Source organism: Sminthopsis crassicaudata, chromosome 5, assembly GCF_048593235.1.
Source record: "Sminthopsis crassicaudata isolate SCR6 chromosome 5, ASM4859323v1, whole genome shotgun sequence".
NCBI lineage: Eukaryota > Metazoa > Chordata > Mammalia > Dasyuromorphia > Dasyuridae > Sminthopsis > Sminthopsis crassicaudata.
Genome location: NC_133621.1, coordinates 61,495,194 through 61,519,884, shown reverse-complemented (window position 1 = coordinate 61,519,884; position 24,691 = coordinate 61,495,194). Strand labels below are relative to the sequence as shown.

The following is a 24,691-nucleotide window of genomic DNA, read 5'->3' as shown; positions in this document are numbered from 1 at the left end:
ACCAATGCAGAATGAAATAAGCAAAATGAAAATGACATATACAATGACTACAATAGTGTAAATAAGACAATTGATAAAGAACTAGGGAAAGTATAGATATGAGTGTTGAATACTTTGGTATATCTATCAGTTTCTGGGTCAGTTAGAGTTACTTGACTTTTTCATTGCAACAAGAGAAGGTTGGGGAGGGAGGAGAGGGATTTTCTCAGGAAATTACTGTGTTAAGAAAACCAAAAGCATCAATAATTTTTTTAAATCACTGTTAATGGAAATAGAAAATACCCTACAGAATAGGTAAAAGGTAAATGTTGAAAAATTAGAAATAAAAACCAAACAACATGGTCTTAAAGAAGAAAGTGAGAAGGTATCTTTACCCTAATCCAAATAAAGATTTGAAAGATCAGCGGCTATAGTACACAGTACATTTTCCTACTTTTCAGTGTATTAATTAGTTTGCTGACTTTTTTTTTTCTTTAAAAAATATTGTTTTACTTACAGGGGTTCTCAAACTAACTACGGCCTGAGATGCGGCCCTCTGAGGATGTTCATGGGCCCGATGGGTTATGGCAAATGGGCTGAGGGCGGAGACAGAGGGTGAGCTTTTGTTTTTACCGTAGTCCGGCCCTTCCACAGTCTGACGGACAGTGAACTGGCCCCCTGTTTAAAAAGCTTGAGGAGCACTGGTTTACTACATGGGATAGCTCCTTGGAAGGGATAGGAAAAGGGATACTGAAAGACATATTCTGGTGGTATAAAAACCAAAGATATCAAATTAAATCATTGTAAATGAATTATAACCCAAACCTATAATAAAGTCACTAAATACTAGCTGCCCACATATATCCATTGTTCTCATGTAATTAACTTCCCATAAAGTATTACTTTACTTTCTTGGATACAATGCAATTCAGCAAACGTGAAATTCCAACTCTGTGATAAAAACTGTGCTAGTCTCTTTCCTTTCCTTAAGGAGTTTGCATGCTAGGAAGGAATACAATATGACGACAGATAAGTAAATAATTATAATAGTGCATCAACAATGGGAGTGGAAGAATCTACAAGAATAGATTTTTGCTTTTCTGAAATCAATGAATAATGCTAGTTGGATCAGTTTTCACTCTTTTAGGGTGATAATGCTGATCTGGCCACCTTTGTTATATTGATGTTTTTCATTTTAGGTGAGATGACTTTAAGATCATGAATTTAAGCACCAAAATTCGCGAAGTTGAATTGTGCTACCCTGCTGGCTTAGAAACCACCACACTTAATGGACACTCAGGATCATTTTCAAACATGCTGTCTCTGTTCAAGAGACAGTTTATGGAGCTGATATGTTTTCTCACAATCTAGGTGTTCAATAAAAATTAATTGAGGACTCTCCTCCCTTCCCCCTTTAAAACCTTGGCAAAGGTCGTAGTCTTTTTTGTGGCTTCTACCCAAATCTGAAGAATAAAACAGAAACCCTTGGGAGAATTCTGAGTCAGACCTTTGATGGAGTATTCTGTCCAGTTCTCAGTTCCACAACTTGGGGGAGTGTGAAGAATTTGGAGAGAGTTCAAAGATGGGGTTCATAGATTTAGACAAAGGGATAAAACACACATCATAGACTCTCCTATGTCTAGGGATGGTTCAAGAATGTTTTAGCAAAATTGTGCACTATTTCAAAGTCCGATTCTTTTTGTGCAGCAAAACAACTGTTGGACATGTATACATATATTGTATTTAATTTATATTTAACATATTTAACATGTATTGGTCCACCTGCCATGGTGGGGGGAGAGGAGAGGAAAAATTAGAACAAAAGGTTTGGCAATTGTCAATGTAAAATTACCCATGCATATATCTGGTAAATAAAAACTATTAAATAATAATATTAAATTATTAAATATTAATATTAAATAATAATAAAAAATAACAAAAAAGAATGCTTTAGCAAGCCGGAAGTTACAGTGAACCCTTTCTCCAAGTTCCATTCAGGTCTGAGTTGGGTTATTTTTTTTATTTTTTTGCTGAGGCAATAGGGGTTAAATGCCTTGCCCAGGGTTAAGTGTCTGAGACCAGATTTGAACTCGGGTCCTCCTGAATCCAGGGCTGGTGCTCTATCCACTGCGCCCCCCAGCTGCCCCTCTGAGTTGGGTTATTCTAAAATGTACCAGGTTGTCAATGCAAATATCACCCATTGGACCCATGGAGCGTCACAGAACTTCCGAGCTGGAAGAGCCCCAGAGGCCTAGTCCGGTCGGTCTGACAAAGGCCTAAGTCAGCCCTTCGGGGCCATCGCGTGCGGTTTGAGTTCCACAGCTTGAGGGGAAGCTTGGAGAGAGTTCAGAGACCGTGATGGTGAATAAAAAGGGCGAAACCCCACGAGGACTCCTGCGCTGGGATGTGGTCTTGGAAGCGCTTTCTTTGAGGCGGGATAAAAGTGAGTGGAAACCCCCGGCTCCCACCTCATTCTTTTAGGACTCTCTTTTGGCCAATGAGTAGTTTTATTTTTTTACATCTTTGGGACAAGGAAGAGATTCTGTGGAGAGGAAGGTCCTGTAGCAAGTGGCAATAAACAACGCAAAGGGGGAGGGGTGTCGATAAGATGTTTTACAATTCTCAGGAGAAATAAAAGAGAATTACAGAACGGAGACACCGGACAGAGAGCGTGCTAATTGTAATATAGACAACCTTCCGAAACAAAACCTGTGGCGGAAGTTTCGTGTTTTATACAATCCCCTTTTTTTTCTATAAATGAAATACTGGTGTTTCCTGAGGGTTTTACAAGAGAATGTTTGGGGTAGGGAAAGAACTCGAAGCGAAGACATTTTTCTCCGTTTTTCCCGGTCTCGGTCAGGCCTCAGGGATACAGGCCCCAGGGCAGCAGCCCGGACCGGGCTCTCACAGGCTGGGGGCGCGAAGGAAGGGGCAGCCCCCGCACCGAATGGCCGCCGGGGCAGGCTCCGCGAGGCCGCTGCGGGCCCCGAGCATCCTCCGCGGCGGGCGCCGGGAGGGAAGCAGCCGCAGCAGGAGGAGTTGGCTCCCAGCCAATGGGAGCCGGGGGCCGCGGGCTGAGCCTTTCCCGCCAGCTGGCCGGGGGCAGGGGCGGAGCTGTCCCCGCGGCCGGTGCCCGGCGCCGCAGCCCCCTCCCCTCGCTGCCCCCGCCCCCCGCCCCCCCTCCCGGAGCCGCGGGCTGCCTTTCTTTCCTTCCTTCCTGCTTTCCTCCAGGAGAACATGGCTGGGAAGAGAGAGGAGGCGCGAGACTGCGGGCGTGGGGTCGTGGTAAATGGAAACTCCTGATTTCCGGGCCGCAGTGAGCGCCCACCCCCTCTGTACCTCCCTCACCTCCCCTTTCCAGACGGGAATGGAGCACTTTCGGAGTCCTCCCGGGCTGGCTCCTCCATCCCTCCCCGCGATGGAGCGAGGAGCGCCGGGGCTCCCAGGGACCACCTTGTCTCCATCCTCCCCCCAGCCCTGCAGACATCACCGCCCCCGCCTTTTCTTCTTCTTCTCCCCGTCCTCCAGCCTTTCTTCTCCCTCCTCATCCTCACTAGGGCTCGGCCCCCCACCCCGGGGCTGGATCTTGCCTTTTGTTCGCTCCAATCTCGCTCCAGGCCTCGGTTTTAGAAATGGGGGGAGGGGCTAGGGATGGGGAGGATGCAGGTGAGTTTCTGCTTTATGACTCCTCCTTAGACTGTCCTCCCCTTCTTCCTGCTTTGGGATGACTTTAAGATGAAAAGGAAAAAAAAAAAAAAAAAACAAATCCACAGGATGGTGAAAGTGAAAGGCTGCGTGCTTTTAATAGAAATCCCTCAATTTGGAGTCAGAGGACCCCAGTTGAAATCTTAGGCACTGCTACTTACTTCTACCCATGTATTAAATTCCTACTTACTTGGATAAATGATTTCTCTAGGTCTCAGTTTCTTCATCTGTAAAATGGGTATATTGGATAATAAGATCCCTTTCCATACCAAATCCTATTGGCTTCCTTAAAGAAATTCATTGAAAACGAATTCCAAAGTCTTAACCTTTGGTAACTTAGATTTTTCTTGTACCTGGTTTTTAAGATCTCATTTAGGCTGATAATTAATGTTCCTTTACTTTTTAGCTACTGTGCTCTTAGGTTGCAAAAATGTTGTACTTGTATTATTCCACTTGAAGAGGTTCATGGGCTTTTGGCATTAAAATATGCTGTAATACACATTTTCACTCACTTGGATATGTTTTCAGGAAAAAGCAAATGCATTCAAAATTGGATAGTTATGAGAATAATTGTTTGGAATGTTATGGCTTCTGTCTCAAGCAGTTACATTTTAAAATCACTGAATTGAAGTTTTCCCCTCCAACAGAGAATTTTCTCCCAAAATTAATTTTCTTGACCAAGAAATAGTTCAAGGAAAACAACCTTAAAGGAGATAAGATTATAGCATCGTTATTGAGTTCCTCTATTTCGACTATCACAAAATTAAACCAGTACAAAGAAGGGAGGTCAGATAGGTAAAATTTCTCACAGTTTAGAACTTACTGGTTATAATGGATCTGCTTGAGTCGGGATAATATGTGAAATAGTGATGTAAGTGCCTCTCTCCCAAAGACCCTGTAAGGTAGCTATAATATAGGGTCCTCAGTTTAGAGCTGGAAGAAATCTTAGAAATTGTGTAATGTGAACCATTCATTTTACAAGTGAGAAAACTGAGGCCTAAGAAGTTAATATGACTTTTTCAATATTATGAGTCCAGATTAGCACTTTTTCTGCAATTTAAGGTCTTACAGAGTTTCCTGGGGATCTTAAAGGTCAAGTGACTTGTTAGGATCACTCAGTCAGGTTGTATTAAGAGCAGGAGCCCAGATTTTTTTTTTTACTCCAAGATTGGTTTACAACCTATACCACTTGAAGCTAGGTGGCACAGTAGTGTTCATAGGGCTGAGTTTAGAGTCAGAAAGTTGTTGTTGTTTTAATTTGAAGTTTTCTTGGCAAAGATATTGGTTTCCCATTTTCTTCTCCAAATAGGAAACTGAGGCAAACAAGTTTAAGTGACTTGCCCAGGATCACAGAGCTAGTGACTGAAGGAAGATGAGTTTTCTGGACTCCAAGGCCAGCACCCTATCTACTCCATCACTAAGTTGCCCAGGATGGCAGGAAAACCTAGGTGCAAATACAGCCTCAGATATTTACTTACCTGTGCAAGTGCAATGTACTGTCTTGAGCAAGTCACTTTACTTCTGCCTCAGTTTCCTCTTCTGTATTATCCAGGGATAATAATAGAACTCATATCCTATGGTGGTCCTGAGGATCAAATGAGATAAATATTTGTAAAGCACTTGCCTCAGTGCCTGGTACATAGTGCAGGCTTAATTAATATTAGCTATTATATCATATTGTCCTCCTTAATGTCATGTAAATATTAAACTGACTATTCAAAGAAGATTTTAAAAAGTGTAATTTGTATTCAAGAGAAGATAGAAATTAAGTGACAGTAAGAAGCCAATGTTGCTAAGATGCCATGTCAGCCTTTTGTTGTTTAGATACTGTAACTTTTGGAGTACTTGGCCCTTTGAATGTTCTATGAGATATCACAGCAATTTGGGCAGGCATCATAATTAATTCAGTTCAATAATAAGTGCAGGGAAGGCATTGGGAATAATGACTAAAATGAAGAGAACTTACATTCTAATGAGGAAATAGGAGTATACCAATATAAAACAAAGAAATTTGAGGAAGGGGAAACAATAAGAATTGGGGAGAGAATAACATTAAGCATGAGAGGAGAGGTCAGAAATTTTATGAGTTAGTATTTTCATTGAACTTTAAGGAATATAGGATTCTGAGAGATAGATCAGTCAATCAGTCAATGGTTATTTATTTTTCACTTACTATATGCCTGACCTGGGACTATCTGTACTTCAGGGAGCTTACATTCTAACGGGAGAAGACCATACCAAAAAGGAAGCTGAAAAGGTCAGGGGAGGGAGTAAGGTCCTTTGTGTTGTCCTGAGCATGGGAGAAGGACTCCTGAGAACAGCCTGCAGAAAAATGAGTCACGGTTGGTTGGCCTAGACACCTTCCATAAAAAGAAGTTCTAGGAGGAGCCATCTGATCAGAGTGACATCACAGTGAGTCCATTATATGAATTTCAGGGATGGTATGAGACTTCAGGTTGGTAGAAGAAATTCAGTGGGCCGCTAATAGCTCTGTATTCTTGGGTGATTTGAGTCCAGTGTTTTTAACCTGTGAACTTTTAAAGAATACTTTGATAACTATGTCAGTATCCTTTGTAATCCTAAATTTTTTTTTGCATTTTAAACAGTATTCGGAGAAAGTGTTTGCAGATTTACCGGACACAAAAGTTGAGAACCCCAAATTTAGGGAATGTATTGGATGGGGGGAGGGAAAGACATTGAAATCATGGGATAATTTACTATAATATTGTGTGGGAAAGGTAGTAATATGAAAAAACATCTAGAAAGGTAGGTTGGGGCTAGATTTTGGAGGCTGAGGAGTGTGCATCATATACTAGAGGCAATAGGAAAGGCAGTAGAAAAGTCATGTTTTTTTTTTTCCTCATGTATGTAATTAAAAGGAAAATAAAAAGCTGAAAACCCTTAATCTGAGCACCTGCTCCTTAACACTTAGAAACTGATTAGAGTTTCCTCTTGATTATTCACAGGCATAGAAAAGGAATTAAAAATTCACTGCTGAAAATCCCCATGCAGATGATCCAAAATCATTTATATTTGCAAAATAGAGTCTGCTTTAAAACTGGTCCCATTATAACATTAGGCAGAGTTTTTTTTTTTTTTTAATTGGCAGTATAGGAACTTGAAATCTAAGGATTATAAATTCAAATGTGTTTCATTTTTTAGATGACACCAGAGTCTGGCTTGATTATTACTGTAAGAAGTTTGGTATGTTATTCTGAAATAATCCTATTAAGGGGTTGAGAGACAGCAAGAACCAGTGGATGGAGAACCAAGCTTGGTCAGGAAGATTTGAGCTCAAACTCATCCTATTACTCACTGATTCTGTGACCTTCAACAGCTTTTCAGCTGCCCAGGCATATCTTTTTAACTATATGTTACTGGAGTTATGTGAATGTGCATTAGCAAAGGGAATTTCCACAGCTGGAGTCCTTCATATTGATAAAATCTCAAGTCTGAAGCAAAAGGCAACTAAGTGATATCTTGTATAGAGTACTGGACCTAATGTCAAGAAGATCTGGGCATCAGACTCTTATTAACTATTTGACTCTGAACAAATTACTTTTCTACCTTGGTTCCCTTATCTGTAAAATGGGAATGATAATAGTCATGGGTTAAGAAGAACATTAATAAGTTTATCCAGAGGAGGTTAAACCAAGATGATGAAAGGCCTTGAGCACATCATTTGGGGATAAGCAAGAGGAACTGGGGATATTTAGGTTAGAGAAAAGAAGAAATAAAGAGGATAATACAATTAAATCATAGTTGTTTAAATGTGAAAGGCAATTGCTAGAGATAGTCTTAATGCCATCAACTTATTTAGATAAAGAGGACTTTAACACCTTTGAACACAGAACACAAGGAAATTACTTTACCCTAACACTTTAAGGATATAGTGACATTAAGCTTCCTTGAATGATTTCCCCCTTGTCTTTCAAATTCACATGTTAATGTGTCTGGTCAACAGAGCAGGGTATAATGACTTGGTTGGTCTTCAGAAATCCCAGGCAGGAATCCTGATTCCATTGAATGGGATTTTTTTTATATCTTTAGGTGACTAGGAAGCTGTCAAAAAATGAAAAGGTCGATCAAGTTCCAGGCAAAGCTTTGTTACCTTTTAGAGGAAGATAACCCCTCTTAAAGGGAAATGGGAACCTTAGTCCTACCAAGCAGTTATATGGAGGGAGAGATTACATTTATGTTGTTTGGCATTGAAGGGCTAAATTAGGAGCAAAGAGTAAAAGTTGCAAAGAGACAAATTTAGTATTGATGTCAGGAGATATATCCTTACAAATAGAGTTGTTTAAAAAAATTGTAGAATCTTCTTCAACTTGTGGGATCCTCCTTAGATGTCTTCAAGTAGAGTAGGGATGCTTTTGTGTATCAGGGATGTCTCTTGTGTGTGGACTGGACTGGAAGACCACTGTTGTCCCTTGTAGCACCCCAGCTTTGTTATTCTGTGATTCTACAAATTCATCTTAATTTTGAAGTGCCACATTTTGTCATGTATATAAAAGTCATTCCTTCAACTTTCTGAGCAAGCTTTTACCACCATTCACAAAAAAGTACCAAATTTGAATACATTCATCAATTTGCAAAAATAAATTCTCAATAATGCTATTTAGTATGTAAGAAATAGGACTAAGGGTCAAAATGTTTCTATGATTTTAGGAAAAGCTCCTAATAATAACTTTAATTTTATCTTCATTGGTGATATATTTACCCTTTTCCTTTTGGATATTGACAATTTAGTTTTTTGTTGCTTTAAAAAAAATCAAGACCAATGGCTTATCTAATTTGTTGGTTATATCATAAAACTAGCTTTTAGTTTTATTTATTAGTTCTATGGTTTCCTTAATAAATTAATTAATTTCTCTTTTGAATTTCTCCTTTGATTTTCAGAATTCTCTATTTTGGTCTTAATTGGGGATTTCTAATTTGTCCTTTTTCTAATTTTTTTTCGTTTTATGCCCAATTCATTAAATTGCTCTTTCATCAATGTAAGCATTTAGAGCTATAAGTTTCCCCTTAAGTTCTGCTTTGGCTATATCCCACAAATTTAATGTGTTGTCTCATTGTCATTCTCTTTAAAGAAATTATTGCTTATTTTGAGTATTTGTACTTTGACTGATATATTCTTAAGGATAAGATTATTTACTTTTCAATTAATTTTTAACCTATCTTTTTACTTTTCTTAAGTGAATATATATATACATATATATGTATATGTATATATATGTGTATATATATATATATATATATATATATATATATATATATATATATATATATATATATATATATATATATATAACTACATTGTGCTCTGGAAAGGGTGAGTTTAAGATTTCTCCTTTTCTACATTTGTTTGTGAAGTTTTATACCCGGATGCATGGTCAGTTTTTGTGAAGGTACTATGTATAGTTGGGGGAAAAAAAAGTTAGACTCCTTTCCATTTTCATTCCATTTTCCCCTGAGGTCTCTCATAATTAACTTTTCTAAAATTCTGTTTATCTCCTTAACTTGTTTCTAATTTATGTTATGGTTAGATTTACTGAGTTTCAAGAGAGACAGATAGACGTCCCCCACAACAGTATAGTTCTATTATTTATTTCTGGCTGTAATTCATTTAACTTTTCCTTAAAGAATTTGGATACTGAGTAATTTGATAAATGTATGTTTCATATTATTCTATTTCATTGTCTATGGTACCTTGTAGCAAAATGTATTTTCCTTGATTATCACTTTTAATTGGGAATTTTTTTTTGTTTTGCTTTGTCTGAGATCAGTTGCTTACCCTTGCCTTTTTTTTTTTTTTTTTTTTTGCTTCCACTGAAGCAAAATAGATTCTGCTCCAGCTGTTATTTTAACTCTGTGTGTGTCTTTCTGTTGTTTCTTGTAAACAAAATATTGTCTGGTTTCTAATCCATTCTGCTATGTACTTCCATTTTAGGGGTGAATTCATTCCAGGCACATTCACAGTTATGATTGCTAATTGTATTTTCCATTCATCCTATATTTTCTATTTATTCTTCTCTCTCCCTTTTTAAAAAAATCTTGTCCCTCCTCAAAAATCGGTTCTGCTTATCATTGCCTCCCTTAATCTGCTCTCCCTTCCTATCATCACCTCTCCTTTTCTTTTAGTCACTTACCCTCCTAATTCCTTGTTGGGTAAGATAGATTTGTATAACCATTTTAGTGTGTGTGGGAATACATATACATATAAACATGTATATAAGTATTATTTACAACCTCGTGTGTGTGTGTGTGTGTGTGTGTGTGTATTTTCCTCCCTCTTTGAGCCAATTCAAAGGGAAAGTAAGATTCAGACTTTGTCACCTCCTTCCCATTTCCCCTTGCCATGTAAAAACTTCTTTGAGTACCTCTTTTATGTGAGATACTTTTTTCTACTCTTTCCCTCCTTTCCCACTTCTGCCATTACATCCCTCTTTCTTAGCTCTTCATTTTTCTTTTGTGATAACCCCAATATAGTCGGTCCATAACCCTCTCTCCATCTAAGTAGTCTCCTAACTAACTATTCTAATACTAATACTAACAATAAAGTTATTGGGGGTTACATGTATCATCCTCCTATTTGGGATATAAACTGTTTAACCTTATTAAGTCCCTCGTGATTTCTCACTCATATTTGTCTGTTTTTCTGCCTTTCTTGAGAGTTCTTAAGTGTGAATGCCAGATTTTCTATTCAACTTTGGTTTTTTCATCAGAAATGCCTAGAATTCCTCTTTTTTTCATTAAGTGTCCATTTCCCCCTGTAGGATTATGATGTTTTTCTGGATAACATTATTTTTGGTTGTAATCCTAGCTTCTTTGCCTTCCAGAATATCATATCCCAACCCCTCTGCTCCTTTATAATAGTAGTTGTTAAATCTCGGATTTTGGCTCCATAGCATTTGAAAAGTTATTTCTCTTTTTGTACTCTGTGTGCTCACCTATCTGTTAAGGTCTTTTCATGATTGGTCCTTTGAAATCACAGGTGGTTATTTCATTGATCAGAATTCTTAACTCTTCCAAAGTTGTCCTTCTTTATAATCCTGCTTTAATTGTATATTCAACTGAATTAATGAATTTGAAAGTGGTTCTTTTTGTGTTAATATATAAACTTAATCTGAGTTATTAGGTAATCAAGAGATCTGTGAGAGATTCCTAAGGGCATTATTTGACCTTAATTTCTAGAAATCTTTTTAGTGAGTATCATAATGAAGCAATTCTCACCCCCATGTAGCCTAAGTCTATGTGATTTTTTTTTCAAAATGGTGACATATTCACAAGTTTAAGTGACTTAGAAGTTAGGAGAGGGGAAAAATAAACATCTTTGTTTCCAAACTTCTACTTGACTGTGTGTGTATATGTCTGTGCTGTTTAACAATTCTTATTAAAAATATCTAAAAACAAAAAGTAATCTAAGTAACAAGATATTTTTAATGACTTAGAATGAATATTACAGAATTCTTGAGAAAAACAGATTCAGGTTACTCTTAGCCTTGTGACTTAGTTTTCTTCAATGACTTTTCCAATTGGGCCAAGATTTGGTCCTTTTTGAACAAAAAACACATTATTTATGTGGGGGAATGGAACTGAAGAAAATTCTATTGTAATATAGCTTATTTTTCCAGAGTATTATGTTAAAGCTGAAGTGATACTGAAATTCTTTGAGGGAAAGGGATAAAATATTTAGAAAAAATGTGAAGACAATTATCGGTAATTAGTGAGAGTCAGTATGAATTGTGGAAAGAACAATGGATTTGGAAATTAGACTGTGGGCTAAAGTCCTGCTTTTATAACTTCTTAGCTGTGTGATTCTTGGTTTCTTCATTTATAAAATTGTACACCAACTACAGAATCATTGCAAGGATCAAAAGGGATGATGTGGATGAAAATGCTATTGGTATATGTATGCCCATTTTATAGATTGGTATATGTTTGCATTATTGGTATATGTATGTGTGTGTGAGTGTGTGTGTGTGTGAGTGTGTGTGTGTGTGTGTGTGTGTGTGTACATTCATGTGTACCCATGTTCAGACTGGGTATCCTTGTGTTCCCCAATGGAGTAGAATGATCTCTCAGGACCCATTCCCACTGGTGATTAGCATGGAAGCTTTGATCTGCTATGTTTTCAACTTGGTCTTTGGGTTCACTTCTCCTTAGATAGCCTGATACCAACCCCATTCTAGTGGCTCCTCGGCACTGAACTTAATGCGGGTACTAAGTTTTAGCTCTATTATAGCTCAGAACTCCCAAATTCAAGCAAAATCCAACAGTCTCAGTCTCCTCTCAAAAGCAGAAATTATAATAAATATATCATCTCACATGACCTATGTCTTCTTTAGTAGCAAATTAGTATTCTTAGCTCCTGCACATAAATTCCTCCCTATTCCTCCTCCATAGTAAGACTCCCCAATAATCATTATACATTTTTTCTCCTTTCATTAGGAATTAGCCTCAGAGTAAAAACCTGCTAATTTAGATGAATTAGAACATAAAGTTAGTCTATGTTTTGATATAATATTTTTAGCAAGCATTTCTTTATTACATATGAGTTAAGCTCTATGCTAGGCTCTGGAGATAAAAGCACAAACAATGAAGTAGTCCCTGTTCTTAAGATGCTCATATTCTAATGGAAAAAAGCAATAGATCCATAGATAAAGATGTAGAAAATATATCCAGAGTAAATAAATACAAGGTAATTTAAGAGTGGTAAGCACCAATAAACATTTGGCTTCAATAAAGGCAGCCTCTTAAGCCATAATTTGAGGGTTGATAGAGATTTTCTAGGACAGATTAGTGGCACAGTGGATAGAGTTCCAGGCCTGAAATGAGAAAGATTCATCTTGAATTCAAATGTGGCCTTAGACACTTACTGAACCTGGGCAAATCACTTAACACCCTTTTTGCCTCACTTTTTCATCTATAAAATGGACTAGAGAAGGAAATGGCAAACCATTCCAGTACCTTTACCAAGAAGGCAATCATGAAGAGTTGGATATGATTGAAAAAAATATCTGAATCCAACAATAAGGGATTCTCCAAAGTGGAGGTGAGAAACAAGAGCATTCTAGACATGAGGATATTTCCCATTTTTATACCAATGATTATTAGAATAATATAATGTTATTAGGCAGAGTACCATAGGGAAATTCAGTAATGATTTGTAATTAAAATGGAAACTTTTTAAAAAAGAATATAGATTATTAAAAGGTAGCCCATTTGTTCCATTGGCATCTACTCAATGAAAAGAGGTCTAGGCAGAGGTCCTTAACCTGAGGTCCACAAAGTTTAAAAAAATGTTCACTGTATATTTCCCTATATAGGTTTTTTTTATAATCCTATGTATTTTGTCTTACCAATTAAGGCATCCATAAACTTTATCAGGTTGCCAAATGAGTCCATGAAACAAAAATAAAGTTAAGAATCCCCGATCTAGAGGAAGCCACATTTCATTTGGTATAATCTTATAGAACATTTGCAGGACACTGAAAAGAGTCATAAAAGATGAGAAGATCTTTACCTTCTTTATACATCATAATCTGTACTATTTGAAAGGCCATCTCCATCAATGAGATCATGGCTTCATCAAAATAATTCTAAATTTTGCTTTCTGTAAAAAGATGAAATATATCCTTAGCAATAATGTTCATGTCCATTTTCAACGCGGACAGAGAAAAAAACTTCAGTATACTTTCTATTCAGATGATCGTGAACTCTAAATTAGTATGATCTAAATTCATATGAAAAAAACCTTGTTTATTAAGAATATGATATTGTTTAGTGATGAGCTAGATTCAATAGGATTGCAGAACTCGCATAGGTAATGCTTCCCTCATGGAACTTAGGGTCTAAATAGAGGAGACATTATTGATTTATCCAATTACCACCTGATATCAATCAATATGAAGGGTGTAAGCACCTTGAAAGGGTTATTTATGTATATATCCACTTCCTAGCACAGTGTTTGACATAGTGTGCTTAATAAATTCTTACTGGATTACACACTCACATACACACATACAAATATGTACAGGCATATGTATATTGCTGATTAGCAAGCAGCATGACATAATGGGTAGATGACCACCTTTGTAGTCAAAAAGATCTGGATTTAAATCCTACATCTGACACACTCTTGTTCTGAAATTAGAGGCGAATCTTTTAATCCCCTATGGACCTCCACTACCCTCTAAGACTATAAGTATAGACAAATGGCCACCTTTATCAATGCAGGAAATTTCCAAACTAGAGAATTCCCCCAAACTGAGGTCTAGACCAAAAACAAACACAAAACCCCCAAATGTTTAAATAGTATTTAGGGTTGGAAAGTTAGCAGAGCATAGTGGATGGAGAGCCAGCCTTGAACTCAAGAAAATCTGAATTCAAGATCCACTTCTGAAATAGACTATGTGAACTTTGTCAAGTCACAGCCTCTCAATACCACAGACAGTTCTCTAAGACCATAAGCTGTAGAATAATCCCATTTGGAGAAAAGGAGTTATTTTTTCCCCCAGTGATAATTCCCAATGAAATCATAAGCCCAATGCCCCTTTTCTTCCCAGTCCCACCAATATAGTGCTGAAATCCCAAATCCCACATCAGCAAGACCAGGAGTAATTGGAGATATCTTCATGGAAGAGACCAAACTCAAGCCAGGTCTTAGAAAAAGGATCAGACTCAGAGATGGAGTAGAGAAGGGAAGGAGGCCGATGCACAGAGGGGACGTGAAGTTTCACTTATTCATGAGACATAAGACCAGTCTGGTTCTAGAACAGAGTAGTTTGTCCAGTAGTTTATCAATGTTCAATAACTCATTACTTAACTTGTTCTTCATTCAGTTGTGTTCAACTCTTCATAACCCTGTGATAGAGTCTCTGTTCATGAGGTTTCCATGGCAAAGATACTGGAGTGGTTTGGCATTTCCTTCTGCAGGAGAATCACCTTTTCTTAGAATTCTCCCCTCTGACCCGCCTGTCTGGGGTAACCCTGCACAGCATAGCTCCATTTCATTGAGCTACACAAGTCCCTCCACCATGACAAGGCAGTGTTCCAGGAGGGGGTTTCCTAACATGCTCCCACAAACTGCAGGATCTTTATCATCATACCCTTTATAGACATTCACAGATTATGCTTTTAGGTCATTGTTTGCTAGATCTGTATGTACATTTTAGGCCATATTATCCAATTGAAAATAACTTCAACCCAAGTAACTTTACTTTCAGATTTCTGATGACTGGCCAGGCTATCACTTGGATTTATTCACTTACCCACAGCACTACTGTGGAGATCTGAACCGCGTGCTTATACCCCATGGTGTCATTGTGGACAGGTGGGTTCATTTTTTTCTTACATGCTTAGTTCAGTTTGACAGGCTAACTGCAAACTTTAAAACATGTTCTGAAAGGAGATATATTAACAAAAAAAATACTGAGTCAGAGGACTTGAAGCTTTTTCCTGACCCTTCCTGTTACTAGGTCTGTGATGGAATTGATTGTTCTATTACTATACACAAGCACAGCACTATCTGAGCTGTGATTTCTTTGTATGTAAGATAAAAGGGCTGAACATATCAGTTCCCTTCCAGTTCCGAGTTTCTGATAAATTTTCTGTACTTCAGAATCTTCCATTCCCTTTCTTATTTCATGATGTCACCAAATATGCAGTCAAAGGTTTCCTTTTATATGACATGACAAAAAAACATAAAGGTTTAATTGCTATCCTTATCCATATTTACTGTTTAAGAGGCTTCATGGCCTCAGAGCTAGGAAGACCAGACTCAAGTTAATGCAAACTGATTGTGTGACCCTGGATAAAGCAAATGACATCCTTCAGGGTGAGCTTGTAAATGCTGGGGAGAGGAATAATGTATTCACCACTTATTTTAAATTTAATCTACATTACTAATTCTTAAATCTAGACAACCAAATAATAACGTCAAGCTCAACTTTTTAGCAATTGTGGATTTCTGAGGTATCCATGCTGGCAGTGAAAATTTAACAACTCAGCTGTTTGGAGATAGCTAGCTCCAGCATACCTCTACTGTTGGTGTTCCTCATCCCAGCTTCTTAAACTGTAGTTCACAGCTCCATATGGGGTCTTGTTACTGAATGTGGGGGTCATGAAATTATGGTGTATTGTCAGTAAATATTTTGATTGTATACCTGTTGTATACAATAGACATTGTATATATGTCTATAAACCATGGGTCCCATAAAATTTTCTCGGTAAAAAGGATTTGCAAGTAGAAAAGTTTCAAAAACCCTGCTCTAGGTAACTCTATAAAATTAAATTTCAGAGGAATTGTCTACTTGCTTTATTAATGGAAATTCCCTTACTTGGCCTAGTCCCTACCTCCCTTCTTTCATTCCTCTCAGACTAAATAAGCCAACACATGCCATTTATTGGCTTGAGTTTACATTTCACAGCTAATAATAAGGACATTGGCTACTGGGACATTTGCAGTATAAAGAATGACAGCATAATGAAATTTCTCATATGTAGATGCTTTAATAATAGGATTAATAAAATTGAACAATACCTTGCAAATTTCCTCCAAAAAAGAAGAGAAATAATTCACATCACCCAAATCTTATGAAGAAAAAATTATAAACTCAAGTTAGTTCACAGTATTGGTTATCACATTTTGATTGGTGTTAATAAATTTAAACTTAAGCAATTAATGGATATTTGTAAAAATATTTTTAAAAAAAACAGACAGCAAAGGAAATAAATAGCCTAAATAGAAGATTAGAAGGGGAATCAAATCAAAAGTCTGAGGTATCACTTGTATCTGTCAAATTGGCAAAATTAATTTTAAGGCATGCTATTGCTTTGCTTGAAACTTTGGAGATAAGAAAATTTATGCTAAATTCCCTCCTTTGACATTTCTCATCTCTGTGAAGAAAGGCAAGTCACTTCCTCCTTCTGAACCTTGTTTACTCTTTGGAATAATTCCAATGAAGAGATAGTCCATCTCCTTGCCAAGGCGAACTCTTTGTAAATGCAAAGTGATCCTATGCCATCTTCTTTTCACTAGTTTTTCCCATTGATCATCTCTTATATTAATATTTAATTTTCCTTAATCTTCAATTTCTCAGTGTATAATGGCTGTTTCTCTACTGTTTACAAACATGCCATCCTCAAAAAAAACCCTCATGTGATCCATCCATCCCCCCCACCTGTCACCCTGTATCACTCTGGTGGCTAAACTCCTTGAAAAGGCTGTTTATAAAAGATGCCCGCTCTTCTCCCCCTCTCATTCTGCATTCTGGTCCCCAAGCTCATCATTCACCTGAAATGATGTCTTCCAAAGTTATCAGATTCTTAATCACCATTTTAACCTAAACATGTGCAAAACTGAACTTATTATCTTTCCCTCAGAACTCTTTTTCTCTTGCTAACTTTCTTGTTCCTGTTGAGGGCACCATGTTGAGGGTTCCCAATATTCTAATTCACAAATTAAAGTCTTAGCTTTGACTTCTATTGTCTTACTCCACTGTATCCTATCTGTGGATATCCATTTTACTTTTGTAACATCTCTTGTATGTGTCCCTTTCTCTCCTGACACTTCTGTCACTCTGGTGTACCCCTTATGCATCTTACCCTGGGATTATTATAAAAATCTTTTGGTTTGTCTTCCTGCCTCGTGTCTCCCTCCGTCACTCCATCTTTCTTTCAACTGTCAAAATAACCTTTCTTAAGGTACAGATCTATCTAACCAATTCCAACAGACTTCTGATGGAAAATGCCATCCACATCCAGAAAATGAACTATGGAGACTGAATACAGATCAAAGCATTATTTTCACTTTTTTGTTGTTTTTTTCTTTCTTGTAGTTTTTTTGTTGTTGTTCTGATTTTTTCACAACACAATTAATATGTTTAATACAATTATACATGTTTAACCTATATCAGATTGTTTGCTTCTTGGGGGTGGGGGAGGGAAGGGGGGAGGGAGAAAAAATTGAAACTAAAAAATCTTGCAAATATGAATATTGAAAACTGTCTTTGCATGTAATTGGAAAAAATTATTAGGTGGAGGTAGGGAGAAAAAAAAGGTACAGGTCTAACCATGTCATTCCCCTTCTACCACATTCAATAAACTCTAGTCACTGTGTATAATCTGCAGGATCAAATATAAAATATTCTCCTTAGCTCCTAAGAACCTTCATAACCTAGTCCCGACTACCTTTCTGGCTGTTTTACAATTTATTCCCCTCCTCTATAATTCAATGGTTCTACCTTCCTTACTATTCTTATCACAAACAACCCATTTCCCTATTCTTTATTTTTACTGGCTGTCCCCCAGTGCAATGCCCTTCCTCCTTGTCTATTCTTCTTCTCCTCCTTCAAATTTCACTTAGAATCCATCTTCTTCAAGAAATTTGTCCTGGTCCCTTTCAATGTCAGGGTCTTCTTTCTGACATTATCTCCAATTCACCCTATATAAATCTTATTTGTAAATAGTTTGCTTGCCAATTGTCTCTTCCTTTATACACAGTGTTTAGCAAAGCACCAGATCTTGTCGACTTGGCTCATCTGTAAAATAATACTTCCAACATATGAAGTGTTTACATTGAAGGATTTAGGCTTAAATGAGTTAATGTATGTAAAGCTGAAGATTTTAAAGCATTAGGTACATGTCAATTGTTGCTATTGCCCATTTCCCATTGACCAAAAACAAATTTTAGTAACATTTGCTAATCAATTAGCTTCTAATTTTAGAAATCACATAATTCTCATATTTTGAAGCTCCTTTTTTTGCAATTAAATACTTTTCCTCCAAAAGTGCAACCTAATGCTACATATTGTGCTTTGATCAGTTGTAGTTGGGACGCTTATGACCTCAAGAAATTTGTGGCTATTTATTTTTTGTCTTTTGATTTCCTTTCCAGAACTGAGAAATTGGCAAAGGATATCATGAATGATATTGGATTCTGTGACATCGTGGTTCTATGTGTGCTTAAAGGAAGCTACAAATTCTGTGCTGACCTTGTGGAGAATCTAAAGACTATCAGTCGAAATTCAGATACATTTGTCTCAATGAAGGTTGACTTCATCAGACTAAAGAGTTACCGGGTAAGTGGGCAGATTTTCCGTTTCAATTACATTGTCTGGAGCCAAATAAAAATGGGCAGAGAAATTAAATTTCCAAAAATGAAAAATTCTGAAAAAAAAAAAAAGTGAGATGGCTTGATAGACTGGGAGTATTTTAGAGGAAAAAACAAACAAACTTGTTTTACTTAATCTTGTAAAAATTATTTTTATTTTCCCCCAAAACTATTTTTGTTGTATGGATATCAAAAGATTCAACTCAAAAGTGTTTTATCATTTAAAAAATAGCTATAAGTTCCACAAGATTACTTACTAGAGCTTGACCTTGACATATCAAGTTAAGGTAGTCTAGGATTTCTGTCCCCTAGTAGCTACTATTGATTCTAGTAGAATACTCTCTTATTTGGCCTGCAGGAATGACCAGAAATTGAAGAAGTGAAACAATTTGTGAATACCTTATCACCCAATATGACTAAGCAGGCTCAGAGCAACTCCAAATGAAGGCTCCCCCAAACTAGTGGTTTATGAAAAGAGAAGGGGGCTTTCCTTTCCAAAGACAGCATCCTTAGGACTTTAATCTTTTTTTAACTTCTTCCTTGTACTTTCCTACCTAGCTCACCGTGTTGTGTTCTGTGTATTTACCTAATCAACTGGTTAGAATGCTATGCTGATACTGTATGAGGAAATCTGTCTCTCCGTCTTGTGTACGTGTATACACACATATCCACAGAGGGAATATATGTGTGTGTAATTAATTTGGTTATTTATGAATGGAGATTTATTATTTAAAGTAACTTGTTTATAGTCTATATGCCAGATTCGACTGTGTACCATTTTTCTCTCCCACCCAATCCTGCCCCAGGGTAAGATCATGAAGGACTACAATGAAGTTCAGTTTGGGAAATGGAGTTTGTGTGGTGGAGAAATTCCATTTCAAGTAAATAAGTCACAACCAGGACAGTAATTAATTTGGAGTGAGTGGAACATTGTCCCAGACTGCCAACATCCTTTGGGAGGTGAATTTCTTCCCAACAGGATGCCAGCATCCAAGTGGACGTGATTCCTTCCCATAGCCAATGACAGTTCTATAATTCGTATTGCCCAAGCTATCATTTGGTACAACCATCGCAGACTCACTGTCTCCCCAGAGTCCTGTTGCTGTGATGCTCCTCTCAATTCTGGTCTGAATCATGGGGAAAAAATCAGGAAGCTGGTAGATGAATTGTAGACTCTAAGATAAAGATAAGAAAGAATGAGTACAGAAGTTTAAGCCAAGAAACTCCCCAGAAGGTCCAAGAAAGTCACATGGGAAATAAGTTATAGGTTCAAGCTATTATAGATTGAGTTTGGACAAGCAGCAGAGGTTAGGCTGCCCTAGGTTATCCTATGGGTCTCTGTCTGGTAACTAGACCCACCCTTCAGTTTCTTCCAAAATCTCTTTGCATGGAGATTTGCTAATAATAATTTGCTAATGATTCCCTTGTCATCACGTTACTATATAGCAAAGAATTTTCTCTTAAACACATGGGCCATTTCACATGAAAAAGTTTCAGTCCCAAGTTGAAGGACATATTCTTTTAGTTCCAGTTTTTGAATTTTTCAGTTCTTTGTTGACCCTTAGTTCCAAAACAAAATTCCCCCTTCTCTAGTTACTGAGGTAGTTTATTAAATTAACATGGTAAAGAATATGTACTTGGAGTAAGGAAGATCAAAATTTGAACCCTTCCTTTGTAACTTTACTGACTGTTTGATTTTAGACTAATTTTAGATCCCTCCCAGTTTGTTTCCTCAACTATAAAATGGATATCATCTTGCAGAGTTGTTGTGAGATTCAAATGAAAATTATAACAAAGCTTCTTAAACTGTGTAGGTTAAGACCTTATATGGGATTGTGTTGAGATTATGAAATTATGATTTATTATCTGTAAATGTTTGATTTATATGCCTATTTTATATACCTATATACTGGTGGTCATGTAAAAATTTCTCTTGGTTAAAAGGGGTGCAAGTGGAAAAGGTTTAAGAAGCTCTGTTTTATACTAGTTGGTAAACCTTAAAGCTTTATAAAAATGGTTATTATTTTTATTATTAGTATAAAGATAGAACTGATTAATATTTGGTTTTATTAAGCCAATCTACTCCATTAAAAGGAAGTGAAAAGATAAATAATCAATTTCACAAGCATAGGTCAGACTAAATATGAAAAGTATTTGAAAATCATTTGATGAAATGAAATGACAGCTAATTGATTAGGGATTTCTTTGTATTCTCTGGATTCTTTATTAAAAAACAACAACAACAACAACATTAATTAGAATTGGAGAATTCCACAAATTGGAATAAGAATGACTTTCCATTATGCCCCTGAATAAGAAATGAATAGGGTCAGGGAAGAAGAAGAAACTTTGACCAGATTTTCCCCCTTCCTTTTAGCTGGAGGATGACCTTGTAAGGTTTGAAATATCTGCAAGATTTTAGACTTCCCATCTTCTCATTAGTATCCCAGCATTTTCTCCTCTCCTCTCTAGGACAGCATCAAATGTTGTCAGTGTCTGCATTAGCAGCCAAGGATAGGTTGGATGCAGATTTTCCTTGTTTGAGGGAAATTTCCTGACCATCCCATTGAAAGCACTTCCAGCAACATATAATCTTTAACAATGAATCCCCCTTTCTTTTGGACCATCTATGTATTTGTAGGAAAGAGTGTGTCAGACTTTTGGGGTGATAGTTTATTCTAATTATTATTCTTAGTAAATACTCCTTTCTTTAATCTAGTTTAAGATTGACTCTCTATAATGATTCTCAACTAATAATCTTAGGATGAAATATACTTATGGGAAGTTAAGTTCATGGTTAGAGGATTATACCCAATTCCTCAGGCATACCTCTAGATCTTTGAAGGGAAGATACTCCTTTGGTCTAGGACTCAACTTATCTGTGACTTTGGGAGTTGGGATGAGTATATTCAGAATAGATATGTATTACGTTACCATCATCATCATTACCATTTTTACTGTTAGCTGAACATAATTTAGTGGTTGTCTAAATAACCACTTTTTACCATATCCCAGTACAGAACAAACACTTGCATTTCTAAAGCTCAACAGCAGCATTCTCAAACTTCTGACCATAATTATTCGCTGTCCCAAGACATAGAGGCTTGGCTAATGATGACGTTCTTCTTGCTACCAAATGTAAGAAGGGGGAACTAACTAGATGAGACACATCAACTCGAGACAGTGCCTATGAGAAACTCCAAAACAACTCCTGTAAAGGCACAGCTGTTCACTCCAAGTATGCTTGACCTCTAATTAAATATCCTTAGAAGTGGGTGGAAGAAGCTGGTCCAGGCTAGGTTGTGATGAGCAAGGACTTGTGGGGAAGTCATGGATACCACCCGAAAGAAAGAGTCTCTGTGTCAGATCAGGCTCTCACCTCTCTCCCCAACCTCCGGGCACAGGCTAATTAAAGAAAGTATGCTAAATAAACACAGCCAAATAAGGGTAACCAAAGCAGCTCATTTCCCTAAGGGTGTTTGGGGCTTCTGCATACCTCTCAAACGGAGTCATTGGGAGCAGCCTTTTTAAAAATGGCTCGCCTGGAGCCATGAACAGTTCTAGAAGTCAGCATGTTCCCCAGGAGGCTGGAGAGAAGCAAGGGCTGCTGTCCAAGGATCACATGGTTCTAGTCAGAAAAAACCATTTCTCCCTAGAAATTTAAAAATAAACATATAATTTTAAAAGCTAATTCTCTGAAGTGCTCTTCCAATTCCTCCTCATGACGTGGCCCTGGGTAAGCACAATCTTTGCAAGGTCCTGCCCCACTAGAAATGCTTTGAATACAACTCAGGAATGCTATGAATATCTGGAAGAAGACCAGGCTAGCTAAGTTCAGAGAAGCTGGCCACCAGAAAGTGGCCAGCAGGGGAGGAATCTTTAGAATCACAAACTTTAGATCTGGAAGGGACCTTAGAACTACTTCCAGATGAGGAAAAAAAGAGGCTCCTAGTAATAATTGCCTTGACCAAGATCATATAGATCAGGAGGAACAGATCTCCTGACTTTGAGACTGGCAGGTGCTTTTTTCTTTTCCTTCCTTCCTTCCTTCCTTCCTTCCTTCCTTCCTTCCTTCCTTCCTTCCTTCCTTCCTTCCTTCCTTCCTTCCTTCCTTCCTTCCTTTCCTTCCTTTCCTTCCTTCCTTCCTTCCTTCCTTCCTTCCTTCCTTTCCTTCCTTCCCTTCCTTCCTTCCTTCCTTCCTTCCTTCCTTCCTTCCTTCCTTCCTTCCTTCCTTCCTTCCTTCCCTTCCTTCCTTCCCTTCCTTCCTTCCTTCCTTCCTTCCTTCCTTCCTTCCTTCCTTCCTTCCTTCCTTCCTTCCTTCCTTCCCTTCCTTCCTTCCCTCCTTCCTTCCCTTCCTTCCTTCCTTCCTTCCTTCCTTCCTTCCTTCCTTCCTTCCTTCCTTTCCTTCCTTCCTTTCCTTCCTTCCTTCCTTCCTTCCTTCCTTCCTTCCTTCCTTCCTTCCTTCCTTCCTTCCTTCCTTCCTTCCTTCCTTCCTTCCTTTCCTTCCTTCCTTCCTTCCTTCCTTCCTTCCTTCCTTCCTTCCTTCCTTTCCTTCCTTCCTTCCTTCCTTTCCTTCCTTCCTTCCTTTCCTTCCTTCCTTCCTTTCTTCCTTCCTTCCTTCCTTTCCTTCCTTCCTTCCTTTCTTTCTTTCTTCCTTCCTTTACTTCCTTCCTTCCTTCCTTCCTTTCCTTCCTTCCTTCCTTTCCTTCCTTCCTTTCTTTCTTCCTTCCTTTACTTCCTTCCTTCCTTCCCTTCCTTCCTTCCTTTCCTTCCTTCCTTCCTTTCTTTCTTCCTTCCTTTCCTTCCTTCCTTCCTTCCTTCCTTCCTTCCTTCCTTCCTTCCTTCCTTCCTTCCTTCCTTCCTTCCTTCCTTCCTTCCTTCTTTCCTTTCTCTTTTTCTCTTTCTCTCTTCTTTCTTTCAAAAAAGATATTTACTATGAAAAGTTATAAGAACAAGTTATAAATATTTCCCCCCAATATCTGGAAGTACCTTCTCTCTGGTACTACCTCAGTCCCTGGGAAGAATAGACTCAGATTTAACACAACCAATTTCATTTCCAAATACCAAATGGTAGGTGAATGAATGAATGAATCTCAGATATTAATTTTCTGAGTCCTACAGGTCATATCTTAGTGATGACTGGCTATGAAACCCAGCTTGACTCCAGTTCTTGACTTTCTGGTTTCTCATTCTCTTGACCTTTCAAAGATCACAAGGTCATAAGCATCTCCAGTCTCCTTCATCTAAAACATGAAAAAATAAATGGAAAGAGGCAAAGAATGGAGATCTGTTTTCCCAGCACCATTTGTCAGCCTCAGAGAGAAGGAGGCCCCACATCATTTCTCCTGACATCATTCTCTCTCTCTTAGGAATAGCAGCTTGGCAATAAAGAGGTCCAATGATATTTTCCCCCAACAATAATTCATAGATGTTGTCAAATTAAGAATAGAAATATTGTGTTATTTTGTTTTTGCCACAGCTGTGAATTTAAAAAGAGGTAAAGGAATGTTGGCCTGAAGGTAAAAATGAGATAATTTAATTAAAATACATTTACCCTTTAAGAAACAAATGATGTCGTTGGATTATATTACTTCTAATATTCCTTCAGTTTTGAATTTATGATCTTAAGATTCTATGATTGGTTTTAATGCAGTTTAATTGACTTTAAGTTAATTATATTTGCTACCGCTCTAGTAAAATGCCTTGTTTCCTTCAAAATATAGATAAGGGAGCACCTCCCAAAGGAGTCCTTCCAATTATTGCTTTCCCAGACTTCCTCTCTTCTAAATTACTTTTCATTTTCTCTGTATGTATTTATATGTGTACATACTTTTTAACTCAATAGTATATAAACTTCTTGAGGGCAAGGGATATTTCATTTTTGTCTTTGTA

At 37.5% G+C, this 24,691-nt stretch overlaps 1 protein-coding gene across 3 annotated transcripts in view; it reads left to right on the top strand.

Annotated features, from left to right (window-relative positions):
• Positions 1 to 3,160: 3,160 nt before the first annotated feature.
• The window catches only part of PRTFDC1 (phosphoribosyl transferase domain containing 1), a 97,240-nt gene continuing 75,709 nt past the window's right edge, over positions 3,161 to 24,691 (top strand). For 2 of the 3 annotated variants that reach the window (XM_074266954.1, XM_074266955.1), the window contains exons 1-3: positions 3,161 to 3,264; positions 14,913 to 15,019; positions 18,584 to 18,767. In XM_074266954.1, coding sequence (XP_074123055.1) covers positions 3,217 to 3,264; positions 14,913 to 15,019; positions 18,584 to 18,767 — 339 coding nt within the window. In that variant the 5' untranslated portion in view covers positions 3,161 to 3,216. Of the gene's footprint in view, positions 3,296 to 14,912; positions 15,020 to 18,583; positions 18,768 to 24,691 lie in introns of all 3 variants that reach the window. The other variant, XM_074266953.1, reaches the window with a different exon arrangement.